Consider the following 20,883-nt stretch of genomic DNA (forward strand, 5'->3'; position numbering starts at 1 on the left):
TATACATTTATTAATAGTTTTTCTTAGTTTCAACCTTTTGCGGAGGGAACGATTCGAAGTCTTTTGAAATTGCTAGCTCACATTTCTACCTACACGTTAATATCGACGTGCTTACATGGAACACATATATGAGCCTTTCGACCCTATCAATTGTTTTCGCCAAATGCACATATGAATTCCTCGGCCAAATTGATGGTTTACGCAGAACGCATATATGAGGCGGTAGTCCGCAAAGGGTTAATAAAGTTTTGTTATCATTTCCTAGGCGTTAGTATAATGATAAATAACTTTGCATGCATATATATATATACATTATACAATAAACTGAAAAATTTAAGAATATACCCAAATATCCTTTCATCTTTTTTGAACCTTTGATCAGTGTCAAAAAGTTTGGAAGTATTAAACTTAATTATAATAAAGTGTGAAATTCTTTTATTATTTTTATATAAGATATAATTAAACACATATTAAGCGGATTCATACAAACATTTTTGTAACTTCTTACTTTATTGCAAATTTATTAATACCATTAATTATTATATAATTCATTACTTATTATCACAAAGTAACGCTACTCCACGTAAAATCCAATGATCCGGTGATTTGTTGGATTGCAACCAAAGTGGTGTAACCAAGAGATTATAGGTCCTTTGTGGTTTTTTATACACAGGGCACTGTTAAATATTATTTTAAAATGTATGAATAACTGTATTAGCATATTTAGACGTTTATATTTTTTGTAGTATTGTATTATTAATATTATAAATATTATTTTCATCATTATATTTATAAAGAGTTTCTGAAATATATATTTACTTGATATAATTTAGGATCTTTATCTGGTTTATTATAAAGTGCATAAATATGAATGACTGGCATGTTCACATAGAGAACTTTATTTGTTGATTCACAAAGCATATTATTTCTTCTATCCCACCCAGCACCTTCTAAAATTAATCCAATCACATACACACCTTCCTAGAAAAGAAATAAGAAAAGAAATATATATTCTTACAAATATTTATATAAAATGTGAAACTTACATCTGGTGCAGCTTTAATCTCATCGGTATAATAACGCAGAACAGAATTATGCAGAGTTACGTTATCTAATGCCCAACCCTCGTGAGCACGTGTTACTTCTTGTCTCATAGCCGTTAAAAATCCTATAAAATTTTATAGAAAATATATTATTATATCATTCAAAATTACCATTAGATATTTAATCTGCAGAAAACACTTTGCCTTGAGGATTAAAAAATCCGGTCATCCAAAATTTCATAGGTCTACCAATAAATAACCAAGTAGAAAGTTGTTGATTTCGTTCCAATAATTCTGTGAACCAAAAACCAAGCGTCGAAGACTCCCACGATCGAACTTTCCAAATTTGAGGTATTCTTGCATCGTATACATTATCGAGAATATCTCTTAATTGCTGTATGGATTTATACATTTAAATATATGAAGTTTTCTTTTCATTATTTTATATAAAAACAAATAATAATATTTCTAAAAATTTACCTCATTCATAATTATTACACCTTCTATAGCTAACAATAGATCATTTAACATTGTGTTTAACAATAAAATAACAACATTTATTCTATCTATCTCTTGTTTCAAAAAAATATTCATAGATTGAGTTACACCCATGATATTCATTCTATAAAAATTATAAAACAATTTAATATGCATGGAGAAGATATGAATTCACAAAACTATTACAAAAATATGACTTTTCAAACCTTTCTTTAACTACGAATGAATCATATGATGATGGTAATTTGTCTAACATATCTTTTGCTAGTCTAGTTACAACCGTTTCTCGCGATTCTCCACCACCCACCCCTGCTTCCTTTGGTTGAATAGATATTATAATATCTAACACAGATTGTGTTGTATTACTTTGATATCTATTTTAATAAAAATGTATTTATTAAAAAGTAGCCTTTTCACCACTCCGTGCGGAAAGTGTCAACTTTCCGCCTACGTCGAGCAGAAAAAAAGTATACACACCATGGGCAATAAATAAGAAAGCCTCAGAGCACATGTTTATTGACCTCAGCTTCGCCTCGGACAACAATTACATGTGCTCTGAGACATTTCTTACTTTACCGCCCTAGGTATGTAATATACTATTTTATTACTCATGCGGGGAAAGTACTATCTTTTTGGTTGCTATTGGGGTCGGAAAGACGCTGCCCCCCCCACCCTCCGGCCCTGGACCCCAATTATGTACCAAATAAGTCCCCGCATTCGTAATAAAAAATAGTATATGCAACTAGTGCGCAGTTGTCGATTGCCCACTCGATAATACCATAATATACTATTACATATACTTATTTTTAAACAATAATAAATTACTAACGTAATATCTGCATTTGAATGAAGTCCATAAACTTGTGGAGGATCTATTGAAGCCATAGAGTCTATTACCTTTAAGTAATCAGTAACATTACTGTAGTTTAATACTGGATAACCTTTATAAAATTCAAAATCTTCAGTAAAAAGTGCATCTGAAAACCACACTTTTGAAAATGTGTTCAATAATCTTTTATCATAATCATCTGTAACTCGACCTCCGTATTGTACTTCACCTATCATATACCTGCCAAAAATTAAATATTATTAATAGACATTATTTAACAGACTTAATTTAATTTGTTAAGATTTTTTAATGATACCTAACAGTCTGCCAGCTTATACCACGTTTAGGATCAAAATCACTCAAGTGATTGTTCATAAACATACAAGATGCCAACCAATCAGCAGAATTGAATTCATAAGGTATATTCCAACCAAGTGGACCAAACTTACGTCTTTCCTGTACTACACTATGTAAAAATGACACTACATATATTAATGGAATGTATTGAGCAGCATCACATTGATCTAACATTATTTGATTCATTCCACTGTATGTAGCTGTTAAGCCAGCTTTTATTCCTATAATAAAAATCTAATTAAACAATTATAATAAAATATTGTTAATTAGATAAAAAAGATAAAAAAATAACCTTGTGGTGGCTCATATGTAAACTTAATAGACATTTGTAAAAGAGAAATAGGGAAATCTTTATGTGGTTCTGTTGTAATCCATATACGAAAATCGGGGTGAGGAGATTGCATTTCCAAAAGAAAAGTAACCATCTCATTCATATAATCTAAACCTAAATGACAATTTTGACAGAGTACCCAAAAACCCTGAAAAGTTAAATTGTAAATAGATTCATATTTCACGAAATAATTATGTCATAGTATATTTATAAAACATTTAACGAACATCAGTCATAGCGCTATTAAGCAATTTTCGAGCATGCACTTCTTGACCTTGTCCCATCGATATACTTTGGCATAAAATTTCCATATTTTTTGCTAATTGTTCAATGCTTGGACTAGGATCTGTTCCCATACTTAGAAAACAGATCATAGGTGTATCAGGTCTTGATTCACTATGCATCACATCCAAAAGTGTAATAACTGCTTCTGCATACCGTGGACCTAAAGAGCTTGCTATATATTTACGAGATTGTGAAAGAGTTCGGTCCATACACCATGCTCTACAAAAAATTTTATTATGAAAAGATTAAATAGATTACATGTTTTTTTAATATTATTAAATTTATATATATATATATATATAGTTATAAAAGTTCATAAATATAAAAACCTTATAATAAGTAAGCGACGAAAAGTATCTAAACTATGATAACCATCTGGTATAAGTTCTTCTTCTGGAGCATCTTTATCAAACCAAAGCTTCCAAAGTTTTTCAGAAGCAGGGATTTGTATTAATATATACTGGAACTGTTTCAAAGCTGATAGAGCAACTAAATGTAACCATGTTACGTCTGTAATCCATTTGCAAGGTTTTGGTTGTACAGTCTTTAAATCTAAAGCAGCACCACCTTTAATAAAGAATTCAAATTCTTCGTGAGTTATGCTTCCACGTTGAAGATCAATTTTCAATGTCATTAATAAAATGAACATGAATTTGTGTATTTCATATAAACCACGAGCTTTGTATTTAAATATTTCATATGTTAAATATTCAATAACATGATTAATTCTTTTGTGGATAACAGGACTTTTTTCTGATCTGAAACATATTACATGTTTTTATTTTTTATTTTTATACATTATATCATTTATAAATTAAACTAACCGTGCTATTGAAATATCAAAACGTTCCAAAAATTGTGCGAGAGATGTTTGATACATCGAATTAACATTTGCCATATCACAAATTAAGAAATATAAAACACTTCCTCGAGTAGCAATTGGCCTATATTCTTCACGAGCAGCGTCAATTTTAATTTCTGTTTCCCTTGCAATATTTAATTTCTCATTAACTTCTGCAGCTGTTTGCTTTGTTATATTTAATACAGTCATTAATTCTACATCTTCGATCAAGGGACCCTTTAAACATTCTTATATTTATTTTAGTACTTGTTTATTATAACATATGTACAAAAATAAATAAGAATAAATAAATGCACCTGGACTGTTGTTAATTTATGTAAAAGGTTTGTTTCTAATTCTGTGATCTTTCTTTTATTAGCAGTTACATCTGCAATTAATTGGACTCTTTCAGTCTCCAATTCTTCTTCTTCCGTTAAAATAACTCTTCCTAACAATTGATCTTCCAGACCTACAAAATTATATAATTATTATTCTAAATATAAATGACAATTGTAAGGATTCGCTAATATACAGAATAATAAAAATTATACCTTTCATTGTTACAGTAAAATCGATTATTGAAACACGTGCGAACACTTCTGGATTATACGAAGGATTTGGCAACTTCGTTGTAATGTAAAGTCTAAAATCTTTGCTAACGTCTACTTCTTTATCGGCTAATTTTACCTACAATAAGATAAAAATAAAATGATACTAAAATTAGTTTTATATATTTTAATAAATAATATTTTAATAAATATTAAAATATTTAAAAACTATACAATTATATGGTTACTTTAAGTGTAGTTCCTATCTTTATGAAATTTTTTTCCAATAAATTATCAAGAACAGGATCTAATTCTTCTCCCACATCTTCAATAAGTAATGGGCGGCCAAGTGATACAGAATCTTCTAAGTGATTTCTGAAGTATTTATGAGATAAGAGTGTTACCTATAATGAAAAATGCATGGATTGATAACAAAAAACATTTATATGAATTTTTATTTTACTTATATGTGCACATATTCAAATAATTACAATAATACTTACGTGTAAATCAAAATTTTTCTCTTTGTTTTTAATCCATGCTTTGCCTTGTAACTGTGGATCAATTAAAAGTGCATATCTAGTTGCTTTTGTCACTATTATACCATTTTGAATAGATAATTCATCAGTGGGTAAACCTTGTAAATTCCATTCTCCTATCTACATAAAATATCATTTAACGTAAACATTATGTACGTTCAAATTAAATACAATTGTTAGTATGAAAAAAATCAGCGAATCTCACTGTTGCTGTATCTGTCAACACATCAACAATGTTTATCGCCGTAGAACATGGAATTTTTTTATCCCGAAGGAAATCAAACCACTTTCGCTGTAGCAATAGACGGATTTCTTGATTAAACGGGCCACAATAGGAAAGGAATCCAGTTAATATTACAACATCTCCAACAAGTCGCTCAATTTCGGATTTAAACATAGCTACTTGTTCTGTCCATCTTACTCTTTCACCAGACAATCCTTCAATCATAGCAGTTGCTGTATTAGTTTTAGCTTGGCATGCTTCAGCTTGATCAACTATCACCTAAAAGTAAACATATGCAATTATAAATTTAACGCTACGAACCAAATGTGTTAGCATCATGTTTTACCTGTCTTTCTTGCATTACAGCATCATACTCTTGCTGGACATGTTTTAAATCTTCATCCTTTTCTTTTAATAAAGCTTCTGCTTGACGTAAACTTCGATTAGCTCTTTCATACTTTCCTTGCTGTATGGCTAAATTTGCCTTTAATGGAAGCACGTCTTTATTTATTCCATAGAAAGCTACCATTGCAATGGTCCATTGTATTAAGCCAGCTACATTACCACAGGCCTGCTTTGCAGCTTCATATGTATATAAAGGATAATTTAAATATGGATACATTAAATCTACAATTTCTCCGTTAATATTATCTTTAGGAAATTGTTGCAAGTTGTATAAAAATCTAGTATCAGTCATAACCTGTAATAAATAAATTTTAAAATTTATTCAATATTACATATGAATATTATATAATATATAATATAATTAATATTATTTATTATTAAAATTTGTATTATAATTATCAGTTATGTACTTTAAATGCTTCAGTCCAGGAGGCTGTTAAGAATTGGCGTTCTGGATCTGGCTTAATACGTTCTAACTTTTTTCCAAATAATATCAACACACAATCCATAATTAAAGTAATTAAATAGGGTGGTTTTGCTAATTTGCGTACTGTTGCAATATCGGATGCTTTTATAGTCTAATAAAATATTTAATATCTTTATACGTATAAATTTTAGAATTAAAATAATAACTGTAACTAGAGTAACTTAATATTTTGAATACCTGCAATGCAGCCTCTGCTTCTAATAATGCCGGTTCTGCAGCTTTCAATTTTTTTTCTGCTACTATTTTATCTGCAGCAATTACCTTCAATAATGCTTCAGCTTGATTTTTTGTTACCTGTACTGTTGCCTTTACTGTTTCTGCTTCTCTTTTCTTTTCATCAACAACAACTAAAATCTGCAAAATAATATATAATTTTTAATGATTATAAAAAATAAAAATGTATATATAATATTTTTGGTGATAGATATACATACAGATTCCACTTGTATGTTCTTTTCAGCGATTTCTTGCAGATTTTTTTCTAATATTTTACGTAATTCATTAACTTGTACAGTAGCATCAACTAACTTACTTAAACCATTACTCATACGACTAGCAAGCATATTAATATTATCCAAATTTTGTTTGTAAATCTCTTTATATCCAGTAAGAAATGTTAGAAATGACTTTGGTGTAACGTATGTTTGTCGACGGAATCTTTTTTGAATGTTATAATTCCAATAATTATTAAATACATTTCAACTGAATTATAGATCAATGATAAATCATAAATTTGTAAATACCTATTGAAATATTCTATGCAAATGTCATTAACGTCGTCTTGAACATCACCCATCACTTGAATTAAATTTTGTTTTACTTCCAAAGTGCACTCAATATCGAACGTTCTTAAAATATGTTGACCTACTTGATACAACGCATCTTTAGGCCATTTAGCAAACCAATTCATTGTACAGCCAGATATAAGTGCAGGAAATTTCAATGATCGTAATCTGAATCTTTCTCCAACCTACGATTTAAAAAAATAATATAATATTTTATTGAACATAAATTCCCAAATTAAATTTTAAAAAGTTAGCACAAAGTAGAAATCTTACTGGTGAAAAACATAAAGCTATGTGCAAATGATTTCGTGCACGAGTTATAAAATAATCATACAGATTATCCTGTGTTGGAGGTCTTTTAGGGTCATCTTTTTTCATGAGTGGTGTGACTGCTGAATAAATATCTTCTAATTCATCCTTAGGAAATAAACCAGCAATTTCGCCTACACTTAAAATATTATTTATATACTCAAGAAAAGCCTCATCTTTAATCTCATTATCAGTAAATATAAATGTCAATCCCTTGCTAACGGTACCAGCTTCACGATACAATTTTTTTAAGTCATCCATTAAACTTGCCACGTTATAAATTCTGAAAATATTGTGTTTTTGTTTTTATTTCTTTATTATATAATTAACACATCAAATGATTATAAATTAAAAAATACTAACCTAGATAAAGTTATTTGGAAAAATGTAAAACCTGCAATGAAGGAAGCTAATCTTGTTAAACTTTGTTTACCAGATCCTCCAACACCTACCAACATTGCATGACCTCTTGGTACTCCAAATATTCTTGATATTCGTATTAAATGTATAAGAGCATCATGGAATAAAACTAAATCAAGGTGTATTCCACGTATGTACTCATTAAACTGTTCCATATTTTGCTTAACTCTTGTTATAACTACCTCATAGCTATAATAAAATTAATATATTTAAATTAAAACACGGCTTATATATAGAACACAATTTTTACTCGATATAAATGAATATACCTACACACCTTGGTATCTCTTCATAAATTTTTGGTGCTTCAAAGACAAAATCCTCAGGTTCATCTCCTGTTGGGTCTGGAGGATCACGCAAAAAATTAACAAAATATGTTTCTACATCTTCATAATATTGAAAATCTGAACCCAAAATTTCTTCTGCAGTTTGCTTTAATGCATTACGAAACCATTCATTATCTTCAGTAGTTATAAGTTTATCAGATATTACGCGAGTACACTCATGATCCCAAAGTTTTAATAAAATTGTAATAGTTTTACATTCGGCTCTTTCAATTCTAAGAATACCTTCCCAAATACGTGATAAATCTCTTAAATTAAAAACATAATGAAATTTTGCTGGTGTAGGTAACATTTTTACTTTGGTTTTTTGCCATAAAATTCGTGTTAAAGGTACTAATTTTGGCAGAAAATTCACAATTTCTTCAGAAAATCTGGTCAAACTAAAGTATCCTTGGCCAATCTTACCTAAATAAAAATAATAAATATATGTAAGAAAAAGAGATAATAAATTTATATTACACGTAATTGTATATTATATTTTAAATAAATACAAAAATTACCAAAAATAGCATCCATCGATTTATTGGATGGTAAGGTGCAATTAAAAATATTAAATTGACGTTTTAATCTTGCTGGTATATCATTTCTACCACCTCCTGGATGAATCATGGCAGCAAGTATCATAATATCTTCTAACGTACAAAAATCACCAGGTTTGTCTAATGAATAAAATCCATTATATTCCATTAATTGACGAACAATCTCATTTGTTATTTGATCACCCCATTCATTTATTAAAGGCATATTTATATCATCTATGAAAATAGTAAGTTTCCGTCCACTAGGAGGTCCATAAGTATTTCCAACTCGCTTTTCAACATAACTTTCAAAAATTCTCTAGAGATAGATATTTATTTATACTTAAATTTGCAGGTAAATATTATTTGTATTTAATGTTTTTACTGCAATTACTTGAACCATATTAGGTGTAGAAGCCGATGAAAAATTAAAGGATTTTTGGAGATGATATTCCGGATCAAAATTAGACATATAACTTTTAACCATAACTGTTTTTGCAGTACCTTGCTCTCCTATGTATAATATGATACTTGATAATTCATAAATGATATATAAACGAAAAAATATAAAAACATTTATTAGTAAAAATATATTATTTTACCAATAAGAAGAACCGCTTTCTCTTGTTTCGCTATTATATCGATTAAAAATAATGTTCTTGTATTATCTACATTAGGAACTAATATTTTATAATATTCTAGGACATGATCTGATGGATATTCAAATTCTGGAACTCTTTCGTTCCAATGTATCCAACGTCCGTAATCGGATACTACATATTCGAAAATCGTTTCATCCTCCTAAAATATATTAGCATACATATATTATATAATAAGTAAAATTAAAAATATTTTTATTAACTTCTATAATTGGCCAATTTAAACGCGATTTATGGGCTAGAAGAAATTCTTGTAAGGCATAACGTGAATCAATTTCTAATACTGCTCCAAGACTCCACATAATAGAAAATAAGAATATTTTTTCTATATAGGTATTAGTTAATACTTCTGAAAATTATAAAGCATAACAAAATCAATGTCGAATACTACATTACATATGTAGATAATTCTTGTGTGTACTTACTAGCAGTATCATTGTTTGTTAGTAAACCATTTAATAGATCAATAGATTGACGTATGTAAAGAGCTTCCAAAAGTGTCATCTTTACTTCAAGTTTTGTTAAGACAAATTTAAGAGCATCATCATATATTATGTGGAATAGTATACGTAATGTATCCGCTTCTTGATTTGGACGTGTCTTTAGCCAGGCCTAAATATAGTAATAATTAATAATTTGTGAGATCTTTAGTTCCAAAATAAATATTAAAACTCACATCTAATATGTTATGCCATTTTAATACAGATGAACTAATGAAGACCATTCCCATGCGTGATATCGTTGCTGGCGATGCATTATCAACATTATCTGGTTCAAACACTAATTTACTAGTTACAGACATAATTATACGATCTCCATTAGCTAAAGTTAATGTTTTATTGTCATCTAGTACTGAATTTAAATTTTCGATCCATACTGCATCAACTGGTCCATCTAACACAATCCATAAATGGTCTGCTTTTTTCATTTGAACAGATCTTCTCCATATTGTTGAAAATATACCATCTGTCCAATCATTTGTAGCAACATCCAATTTACCAAACATTTGTGATGCCGTAATAGCCTAAAGTAAATAGTATAGATCATATATATAATATCTTTTAAAATGTATAAAAAATAATATTATAATAACATGTATTATGCATACTTTTGGATTCATCCTAATTTCTTTATGAGGTGTACCCATTTTTGTTAGAGCTTTCATTAACGCCCACATACATCGAGTTTTTCCAGATCCTGTAGGACCAAGTACCATAAGACCATGACGAACTAAAGATGTTTCATATAGCTGAATATTTAATATAGTTAATAAATATTTACTTATAAAAGTGTTAATTATTAATATGTTGTCTACAATAACTGCTTTTTTACTTGAATAGTTTTTAAATTCCATTCAGGATGATTCATTATTCCTAAATCAATCGTAGCATTTTGTATTTCTTTTTGTAACTCTTTATACGTTTGTACCGTTAATTTGATTCCTGGAAACATGTCTTCAATAAGTGACATAAACAAAGGTTCATCTTCATCTACTAATTTCGATAAGTTCATGTCCCTAAAAAAAATAAAGTATCATTAATGTAACTATATATTTATTATATTTTATATCATTTATATCACATCCATAATAAATTCATTATACCGAAGTACTCTCATCAAAGTTGTTTCTTCTGATTCATCAGGACGTGCACGTTTTTGTGCTCCAAGTGTTCGCAAACACGATAAAATGTTACGTAAACCAAAATCATAATGCACTTGTTTACTAAGTTGCTCTTCACATAATGAATATAATGTAAAAAATTTCCGTGCTAACATGGTATTTTGTAAAAAACCACAAGCTGCCAATTTCACGCGCATGATTATCTAAACAGAATAAAATCAAATCAAGATTAATAAGTTTTCTGCATAAACTCTAATAAAAATGTAAATAATATTTAATTTAATTTAATAATTAAAATTTTACCTGTCTATCTGGAACCATCATAGCCACAGTTCTAAATTGTATTTTCAAATTTTCTGGTAATTCTTGTCGTCCAGCATAGCCTGGATTCATTGTAATAAATATTCCAACTTCGTAATTAAGTTTATATGTTTCACCATCACTGTAAATAACATTAAAATCAAAATTTGATTTAAATATGATTTAATTTTATTTTAGTGTTACCTAAAGAGAAAATATGTTTTTCTTTCTTTTCTTGCATTAAGCACAATTGCTATTTGTTGAGCGGCAACAGAAAGTACAGGTAATTCTATCCTATTGAATTCATCAAAACAACCCCAAATACCTGCTTGTGCCAGTCCCTTAAATATTCTACCCAAACCACGGAAATCCATTTGATCAGAACAATTAAACACAACAACATATTTTCCTAATGCTTTACCCATATCTTTAGTAGTTTCCGTTTTCCCGGTGCCAGCAGGACCTGCTGGTGCACCACCAAAATTCATTCCTATATAAATAAAAAATAAACATAATAATAGTATGCAATATAATATCATCAATATAAACTTATGCTTTAACAGTTCTTACCAACAGCTTGTGCAAGTGTTATATAACATCTATCTGTAAGAGGTGTAATAACGAGTCTATCAGTACAGCCCAGAAATTCATTTTGGTAAATGAATTCTACATCTGTAATTTTTATCAAAATTTCTTCCTTATCATCATCATAATAGAATCTAGATTGTTTCAGCCATTCAAAATCTTGTATATTTCGAACTTTGGAACGATATAATTCATCAAATATATCTCTGAAATATTTTGAAATTTCAATTTGAAAAGGGTATAATGACACATAATTATAACGTTTTAAAAATATAGTATTGATTCTACATTTAACAATAAGATATTTTTTATACTTTCCTATAAAACTATTTGTTTTACCTTTGATGTACATGAATTGTAATCAAAACTTCATATTTTTGTCTAGAATATGGTGTAAGATCTTTCACAGTTACTTCTATTAGAATATTTAATAAATCTAAAAACCACTCGTTAGTTTTACGCATGATCGTTTTATCTCGTTTTGATGCATTCATTGCTGCTTCAGAATCACGAGTCCACAAAACTTGAAGGGCAAGTAATGCAACCTAATAAAATGTTATCTATTAATAAAATATATATGTTAAATAATATTTTATAAAGCTTCATTACCTGTAATACGGAATTATCTATCAATGCTAAAATATCAAAATCAGGAGTATTCAATAAGGTCATTCCATATGAAATTGCAGCAGCAACAGATATCTGATGTACAGATAGAAATGTGTTTAACCAATTTTCTACACCACCTAAACATATAACTACTTTTTCAAGTACGATTTTTTCTTTTTCACGAGAATATATTGCTATAATATTCTCATAATCTTTTGTAGAAAATTCCAACTATTAGAAAAAAAGATATATTTAATAAATAAAATTTATTATAAAATTTATGATAGATTATACGATAATCACCTTTGCAATGTTATCAAAAAAACCATCTAAATAATTTTGTATAGTGTGACAATCGGCAGCTTGTCCAAGAATTTCCAATAATGTTGGATCAGATATGAAACAAAATCTTGGAAATATAACGCGTTTTGTTTCCAAATATCTGTTTAAATAATATTATAATATTAAACCAAATAATTAAAGTGCTTATATCATATTTTTAAATTCTATTTACACACCCACTAAGAGATTTTTGACAAGATTCTAACTGCTCTAATAAATAAGGTAGGAGTTGACCCATAGTTTCATCTTCTGTACATGTTTCCACTGCATTTAACTTATCACGTGCACGATTCATAAGTTTGACCCATGACTTATCAATTGACTATTTAAATATATTTAAATAATTTATTACTACTATATTATCACATCTATTAATAGATAAAATTATAAATAACTATTATGGTATTTCAAATTATTTTTATAAGCTATTTATTTTTTGGTATATTTGTTGGCAACTATACTTATTTTATTTTTCTTACATTAAAGCGTTTTGCTTCAGCTGGAAGTTGTTTTGATATATCACCACCAATGAATACAGCCTCTAAATATGCCCATAGATTCTGAACAGTTAACCAAGTGGACAATATTTCTGACGTATTACTCAATTTCCTTTGCCATAATTGTATATCTTTCTTAAAATGTGCGTTATATCTATATTATGAATTACATTATTTGTTTTTATATATATATATAATTAAATATCTTCTGTTCAAGTAAAATTTCATGCAATTTATACCGGTTTGCCATTAAAGAACTGATCACCATTAAACTATCTTCAAGTTGAGATATTATTTCAGCTGTTTCAATTCCTTTAAGTAATAACTCTCCTCTTTGTTTAAAATGAGAAAACTGTAAATTTACAGTAGCCCAATCCGCAATCACTTGTTTTAGTTTACTCTCTATTTCTGTTTCTTTCACTGCACTAATGCATATATCCTAAAACATAAACCATGTGCTAAATAAAAACATAAAATATAATGAAACGATAATAATATTAATCATAAATAATGAATAAAATAAAGAATTAATTTAAATCTAATAAAATATACCTCAACGTCATCCTTATACTTTAATAAAGGTGCCTCTAAGACATTCGCTAATGTAAATGTCTCAGATTCTACGTCAAAAAAAAAATTACATAACTTAGACATCCGTTCCCAATGTCGATCTTTCATAGCCTTATTTGCCATCATTTCGAGTAATGGGCATGTCTCATTAAAATCATCAATTTTTTTCTTTAAATCAATATAAGCAGGCCAATCTCTCATACCTTTAGGTAATCTTCGACATCTAAATTTAAATAATAATAAAAACATTAATTATGTTTATTAAATATTTATTAAAAACTAATACTTTAAAATATTTCTTTTATTATCTTTTCTTACTTATTTTGAAATTCTGCTAATTCAGCTACAATCGATTCAATATCAATATCAGACCAAGATATATTGTAGTAACTATCTATCGTTTTCATAACTTGTAAATATAATGAATATAATTTTTGTAACAAATTAAGTTCTTTTTTCCTTTGTTGTAATTTAGGATATTCTCTGATAGGTATTCCAAATAAAGTTTCACCACTACTATAAGTTTCATACCTATTCCATAACTCATCAAAACGTGCTTGAAATGCTATAACTCTATTATCCAATAATATGGGTTAAATTATTATGAAAATAGTATATAAATGCAATAAATAAGTTAAAATGTATGATAACTTCAAAATATTAAGTAACAAACCTTTCACTAGCTTCTGCTGCTGGTAATCCTTCAACCATTGGACCTTCTAACTCAAAGTCCATATCAAATTGTTCAACATCATCTATAAGAATAGCAACACCTTCTATTAATTCTGTTTTCAATGGCTCTTGCATCTCGCATATAGTTTCTTGAACTTGCTTTGCCTAAATAGATATTTCATGTTTTATTAATATTATATTCGATAATAAATTATAATTTTAGGCTAGTTACATAAAAATACATCTTTCTCGAGTTATCATCAAAATTATGTAAAAATACTTATTTTTTTATACTCTTATTAGATATCGTTATATATATATATTATAAAAAAACAATAGCATTATGTACCATATCCAACATATTGTTAAAATTGTAACGCAAACCGTCTACTATATCTTGTTCTTCTTTTGATACATCTACGTTAAACACTCCCATCAAAGTATAAGTTTCTTCAATTAAAATCAATTCCATATCAAAAGTTATAAAATCATCTCGTATTGTACCCAAACATCTCATAGCAATACGTACATCCTCTAAATCTCTAATTGGTCTAATAAGAACTTTATTTTTTTCATTAATATACTCGGTAATTTTCATTAATTTATTTTTATAATTAATAGACAATGTAGATCCTAATAATTTTTTCCATGCACTTGCTTCTACCAAAAGGGCAAGCTTCAACTTTTCTATAATTTAAATTAAAATTATAATTTCGATTATAAATTAAAATAAAATGTAAATAAATAATTTGTAAAATCACTATACCCATTCTAATTTCTATAGGACCAACAATATGCAAATCTGGGAGATTTTGAATCTCTGTAAACAAATTCTCGTATTTTACAAATTTTTCCTTTATTTCCTGAATTATTGGTTCAGAATCAACAAATTTTTGTATTATTTTTTCTTTATTCTCGTCCCATACGTATGAGTATTTTAGGTATGACTGTCATTTATATATCCATTAAAGCAACTTATTCTATGTTATAAGGGTAATATTATTTTAAATATATATTATTTAAGAAAATTACATTGCCAAGAGCTGTAATGTCATCCTTCAACATTAAAATGATTCCTTGTAAACCCATAGTAATTCGAATAATTTCCTTGTGATCAGAAATAATTTGATAATAATTTTTTAAATCTCTTTTAGTATCTCCTATAAATGAAATAAAAATCAAACTTAACTTACAATTAGTATTATACAGGATGTCATGTAACTGATAGTGGTTCTGTAACAAGAGGACAAGGGGTGATTGAAAAATTAAATCGAAAACGTAGAATAAAATTTGTTCATATGACATTTTAAAAAAAGTGAACTATTAAAAATTAATCAATAAATTTTTATTTTTGTTAAAATATTTTACCCTTAAAATTAATATTCTTATGAGGCAAATGATATCGCTGACCCCATTGAGTGATGCTTTTGTGCATATCCATTACACTTATTATAACTTGTTCGAAATTATTTTGCAATTCTTCTATAGATGGAACTGTTACAATATTTGGAATTTGTAAGACAAATTGTGTTAACATAAGTGCAGCATCATTTTGATTAGAAAGTAAAGAACTGTAGAAGAAAGAAATTGGAACCTTGTAAGGATATAATATTTAACAGTTAATGTATGAAAAATTTGTAGTAATACCTTGTTGTTTCTACTTTTCTTCTCAATAATTCAAGTGCGCTTTTAGTACATTTTATTAAAGCTTCCATCATTTTATTATTAAAATATGCAAAAAACTCCAGGCAATCATGATGTATTTGAGTTATTTTAATTTTTTTAGAAACAGGAGCAAAACCTAAATATTAGTTTACTATAATAATATATTACTATAAAACATCAACAACTTTTTATTTCAGGTATGCAGAAAATATTACTAAAGCAGAACATTTTTTATCGTTTATTAGATGAGATAAATATATGTACCTAGTTCATACGGCCCACTAGTTAACTTTGTAAGGGATCCAACTTGTTTAGTTAATTGTTCTGTATCCATCCAACTATATTTAACATCTTGAAAATTAGTATCAGTAATAAGATTCATAAATTTATTAATAATCGCTATAACAACTTGTTCAGCCATTGATGACTTAACTTCTAACTCAATAGCAACAATATTAAGAAAAGCCTTATTATCTTTTAAAAAATCAGCTGGAGATTTTGGATAATTATCAATTTTTAATAATATTGTGTTACTTATGAATTCAAGCACTTCATCTATTCTTGCTTCTTTCATATCCTTTATTTCCTTAATAAAATTTTGTACTTCTACAAGCTTTACTTTAACATTTGCACAAACATCTGATATTTTTAAAGATGCCCAAGAAATAACTGATAAACATGGTTGAAAAGCAATCTCAAGATCAACCAATAGAATTTTTATCAAATTTAAGAATACAATTGGTATAGATCGTCTAAAAATCATATAAAAAATAAATTTATATACATAATATTAAAATATGTATATAAAATTATATACCTTAATTTATCATTTTCTTCAATTAAATTTTTAATGGCATCATATGAAGAAAAAATCTTTTCTTTACAAAATGTTATAATTTGTATAAAATCAGGTACTTCCAATCCAAATCTAGACATATGTTCAGATTCTTGTATTACTTCCAAAATAAAAAGATCAAAATTTAAACAGTATTTATTTGTTCTTGGATGACGTACGAGCAATGGAGCTGATAGAGCTAATCGAACCTAAATAAAGAATTAATTAGTAAATGACGTACAATAGTATGGAATTAAATGCATATTATTTTATACTTACAATTTCACAAGAGTCGTACCATGCTTTATGATATATTATTTCATAATGTATAAAAACGCTGATTATAGCATTGTAGATTTTGATGCAATTTTGCATATATTCGTGAGTTATAACGCGTTTACGTGTCTTAAACATATCCATCGATGCTTCAATGCGTCTATATAATTGTCGTATCCAAAATATTCTACCAGCAATAGGTGATATATTACGGGGTATTGGTGGAGAAGATCTATCTTCATTATATTTATCTCTTACTTCCTCTATTTCTTCTTGATATATCTTCGTAAGTTCTAAATATTTTCTATCAATTCTTAAACATTTTAAATTTAATTTCTGAAATCTATGTAAATTATGAGATTAAACACAAATTGAACAATGAGCAAAATAATTTTGTGAAGAAATAATATATTAAATATTAAAATTAAAATTAAATATTACCTCGCTACCATAATCAAAGCTACTGTAATATTTGGTGTTACAGATACAGTATCATAAAAAAATGTTCTAAGTTCAATTTCAGTTTCTTCTACATTACGCTTAAACTCATCATAATCTGAATTAAAATATGGTTTTCTATGATCTAAAGGATCATAATTTTTGGAGGAAATTTTATGAAAAAAGCTTAGAAATTTAGCATTGAATTTATCTATTCCCTCTAGAGTGGAACTTTGAAGAATAGAGTATGTTAAAGTAATTTCAAGTACATCCATGATCTATATAATAAAAATATAATTATATATAAATATATAGATTATGTATTACATATCAATTACAATTGCATGAATACTAACTTTTATTAATCTTTTCGTGAAAGTCTTAAATTTTCCAAAAACATACATTTCTGATACTTCAAATGGTTTTTCATCGGCACTTTCCTTTACCTTTTTACACATTTGATCATAATATTCATGATATTGTGTGTAAAGTGCAATACAATCCTAAGATTAGATAAATATTAAAAACTAATTCTTGAATTATAAATCTATAAAAAAATATCTATATCATGAAGGTTTGAGAAAGTACTTTTATTCTAGATATCATGCTAGATTTAGAATCATGCCAAATATTTAATGTACCATCTTGTGTTAAATATTTTTTGCAAGCTAAAATCATTTGGTTTGTCATCTACAAAATGTAATATAAAATTTCTACAATGAATATATTAAATATATAAATATATAAAGAAGTAAATTATTCAATGAACAAGTAAAATAATTTAATACCTTTACGAATACAGCTGTTACCATTCTTCTTGTATTAAAAAATCTTGATGTAGCATAAATCATACGTATAACATACATAAGTGTAGGTAAATATTTTCCTATTTTTGTTGGATCTAATCTATATAATGGTTTTGTAAATTTTTCTAAGGCATATAAGTAATTCACATTGTCCTGAGCTAATATCTGCACTGTTATAACATGGTTGATCAATCTTTTCCATTTCTATATAATTAAATCACATGATTATTTATATAAAAAATGAACACACAAAAGAAATACATATAGAATCATGATAATAAAAGTAAAAGTATTTGTTTACAATCTTTATAGTAGTAAATATACATACTTTCATCAATTTAGAGTTTGAATGAATTAATAAATCAATAAATGCTTGAGTTTGTGGTGATTTAATACATTCTATAATTGATGAAAATCGGACAAGTAATCGTCTCCAATAAGCAAGTTCACCTGTAGGTCCAATTACTTCAGTTTCTCTTCGCAATTGCTGACTTTCAACAATTGCCTAATACAAAGAACGTATAAACACATATAATATTCATAATCTTATTAAATATAAATTATGATATGATAAAAATATTCTAACTCGTTCCATTATTTTCATCCAAATTCGAACATTGTTCTCTCCTATTTCAACAACGTCACGATTTTTTGCATTTAGTTTTATATCTTCTAATTTCGTCAGATACTTATTATAAAGATCCAAATTAATTTCAAATCTTACAATACCTTGAAGATCAATGTTTATTACTGTAAACAATTTAAATATAAAATTAAGTATGATATTATAAGACAATAAAATTTATAAATTCCCGATATTAAATATTCGATTGAATAACTTAAATAACATAAGTATAACATACTTTTAAGGAATTCGCAGAAATTACTAAAATCATGTATAAAATTCTTTGCTATTTTAAAATCTCTTTCTGTCTTTGACAATTCACCCCATTGTATGTTAGCTTTTATTGCTGGTTCATTTAATCGTGACATTAAATCTGATATTGCAGCAATAGGACTTTGTGAAGTAAAATCAACTTCTGCATAAGCATAATATGTTTCCTATATAGATTAATAAATAAATATAAGAATATAAAAACATTAGATATATTTCACTTCACATAATAATTGAAAACATTTATGATAGATTACTTTCTCAAATAATTGGTCAAGTACTAATAAATAAAATTACTAACATCTAACAAATGCTTTGTTTCAAATTCAATATCTGATCTTAGGCGATAAACTATTATTGATTTGCCATAGAATGGTTCAGTAGTACCATCGGTTACACAACAACGCAGGACTTGTTTTTCATGTTCATATTGTGGTGTCCACCTACCAGATTCTAAAAAATTTTGTACAAAATATAATGTACACAGGTAATTTAATTCTTACGTTATTATCAAGTAATTCAAGAAAACATAGTACCCATTGATGGTGGTGTCATATGTTGATAATGTATAATAATAGCTCGTTTTCCACCTTCCTTAAAGAAATTACTAAATGTATTTACATATTCATCTTTGTCAATAATTCCTTCTGCTAAAGTTGCTGATGGTAAATTTAAAATAAATGCTGCTACTTCCAATACCATCTGATGTGTACTTCTTAAAAGACCATATCTAAAATTTCTTTGTTCTTTGTATTTTTCCTATAAATCCATTAAAAACTCGAGTTCTTTAGTAAAATATTAACGACTAAATGAACTAAAATTATTCATATATAATAATTTAAACTACATACAAGACGTTCCTCTATACTTTCTCCAGCAATTCTTTCTAAAGAAACTCTTCTTTTTAATAATTCAGCGATACGTTGCTGTATCGCCGGCATTGTATAATCTCGCGAAACATTTTGTGTATCTATAGAATGCATCATTTTAAATAATAAGATTTAATAATCTTAAGAATTAATCAAAATGCACTTTTCAATTATACGATTAGTATGTGTATAACAAATGAAGTACCATTTGGCATCATTGTATCGTTTTAAAAAAGATAATTTCATTTCAAAGTAAGTAAATCGATATTTACTTAAAATAAAGTAGAGCAAGAGTACAATTGTTTTACTAACATATATCATTCCAGAAAAGTAAATATCTAAATATACGTATTTATTGAAAAATTCTTTTTATGCATGTGTAGCAATACATTGCATAATATTATTTTAAACAGCGCGGATGACGATAAAACGCGGTTTTTAATTTTTAATAAATCTAACAAAATAAAAGTAAAATAAAAAAT

General features: G+C 27.3%; 1 protein-coding gene across 1 annotated transcript; it reads right to left on the minus strand.

Annotated features, from left to right (window-relative positions):
- Positions 1-412: 412 nt before the first annotated feature.
- kl-3 (dynein heavy chain 8, axonemal kl-3) lies at positions 413-20,840 on the minus strand. The gene is made up of 64 exons (XM_015335142.2): positions 20,384-20,840; positions 20,069-20,291; positions 19,834-19,985; positions 19,501-19,699; positions 19,224-19,387; positions 18,966-19,142; positions 18,620-18,841; positions 18,420-18,521; positions 18,188-18,334; positions 17,835-18,109; positions 17,397-17,736; positions 17,100-17,326; positions 16,547-17,034; positions 16,265-16,418; positions 15,986-16,188; positions 15,650-15,777; positions 15,384-15,564; positions 14,967-15,304; positions 14,619-14,782; positions 14,264-14,518; positions 13,928-14,168; positions 13,615-13,814; positions 13,358-13,529; positions 13,055-13,200; positions 12,840-12,978; positions 12,537-12,767; positions 12,267-12,472; positions 11,913-12,133; positions 11,547-11,832; positions 11,346-11,484; positions 11,025-11,245; positions 10,754-10,937; positions 10,530-10,670; positions 10,098-10,445; positions 9,847-10,033; positions 9,625-9,770; positions 9,365-9,563; positions 9,157-9,275; positions 8,745-9,081; positions 8,178-8,649; positions 7,844-8,089; positions 7,445-7,763; positions 7,130-7,356; positions 6,821-7,043; positions 6,564-6,740; positions 6,310-6,477; positions 5,841-6,194; positions 5,477-5,773; positions 5,236-5,391; positions 4,981-5,136; positions 4,736-4,871; positions 4,502-4,653; positions 4,168-4,421; positions 3,673-4,101; positions 3,286-3,562; positions 3,020-3,206; positions 2,687-2,948; positions 2,371-2,610; positions 1,748-1,915; positions 1,524-1,665; positions 1,248-1,437; positions 1,047-1,168; positions 820-981; positions 413-677 (listed from the first exon to the last, which is right to left on the minus strand). The coding sequence occupies exons 1-64, from the start codon at positions 20,516-20,518 to the stop codon at positions 552-554; spliced, it is 13,779 nt and encodes a 4,592-aa protein (XP_015190628.1). The 5' UTR covers positions 20,519-20,840; the 3' UTR covers positions 413-551.
- Positions 20,841-20,883: the final 43 nt, after the last annotated feature.

Source organism: Polistes dominula, unplaced genomic scaffold (genome assembly GCF_049000335.1).
Source record: "Polistes dominula isolate Pdom_NZ unplaced genomic scaffold, Pdom_raw_medaka contig_20, whole genome shotgun sequence".
Taxonomy (NCBI): Eukaryota; Metazoa; Arthropoda; class Insecta; order Hymenoptera; family Vespidae; genus Polistes; species Polistes dominula.

Coding starts and splice junctions, on each gene's coding strand:
- kl-3 (XM_015335142.2), bottom strand. CDS start 20,518: ATGATGCATTCTATAGATACACAAAATGTTTCGCGAGATTATACAATG. Junction 9,771..9,846: donor AACAAACAATGATACTGCTA/GTAAGTACACAC, acceptor TATAATTTTCAG/AAGTATTAACTAATACCTAT. Junction 9,082..9,156: donor CTACACCTAATATGGTTCAA/GTAATTGCAGTA, acceptor ATCTATCTCTAG/AGAATTTTTGAAAGTTATGT.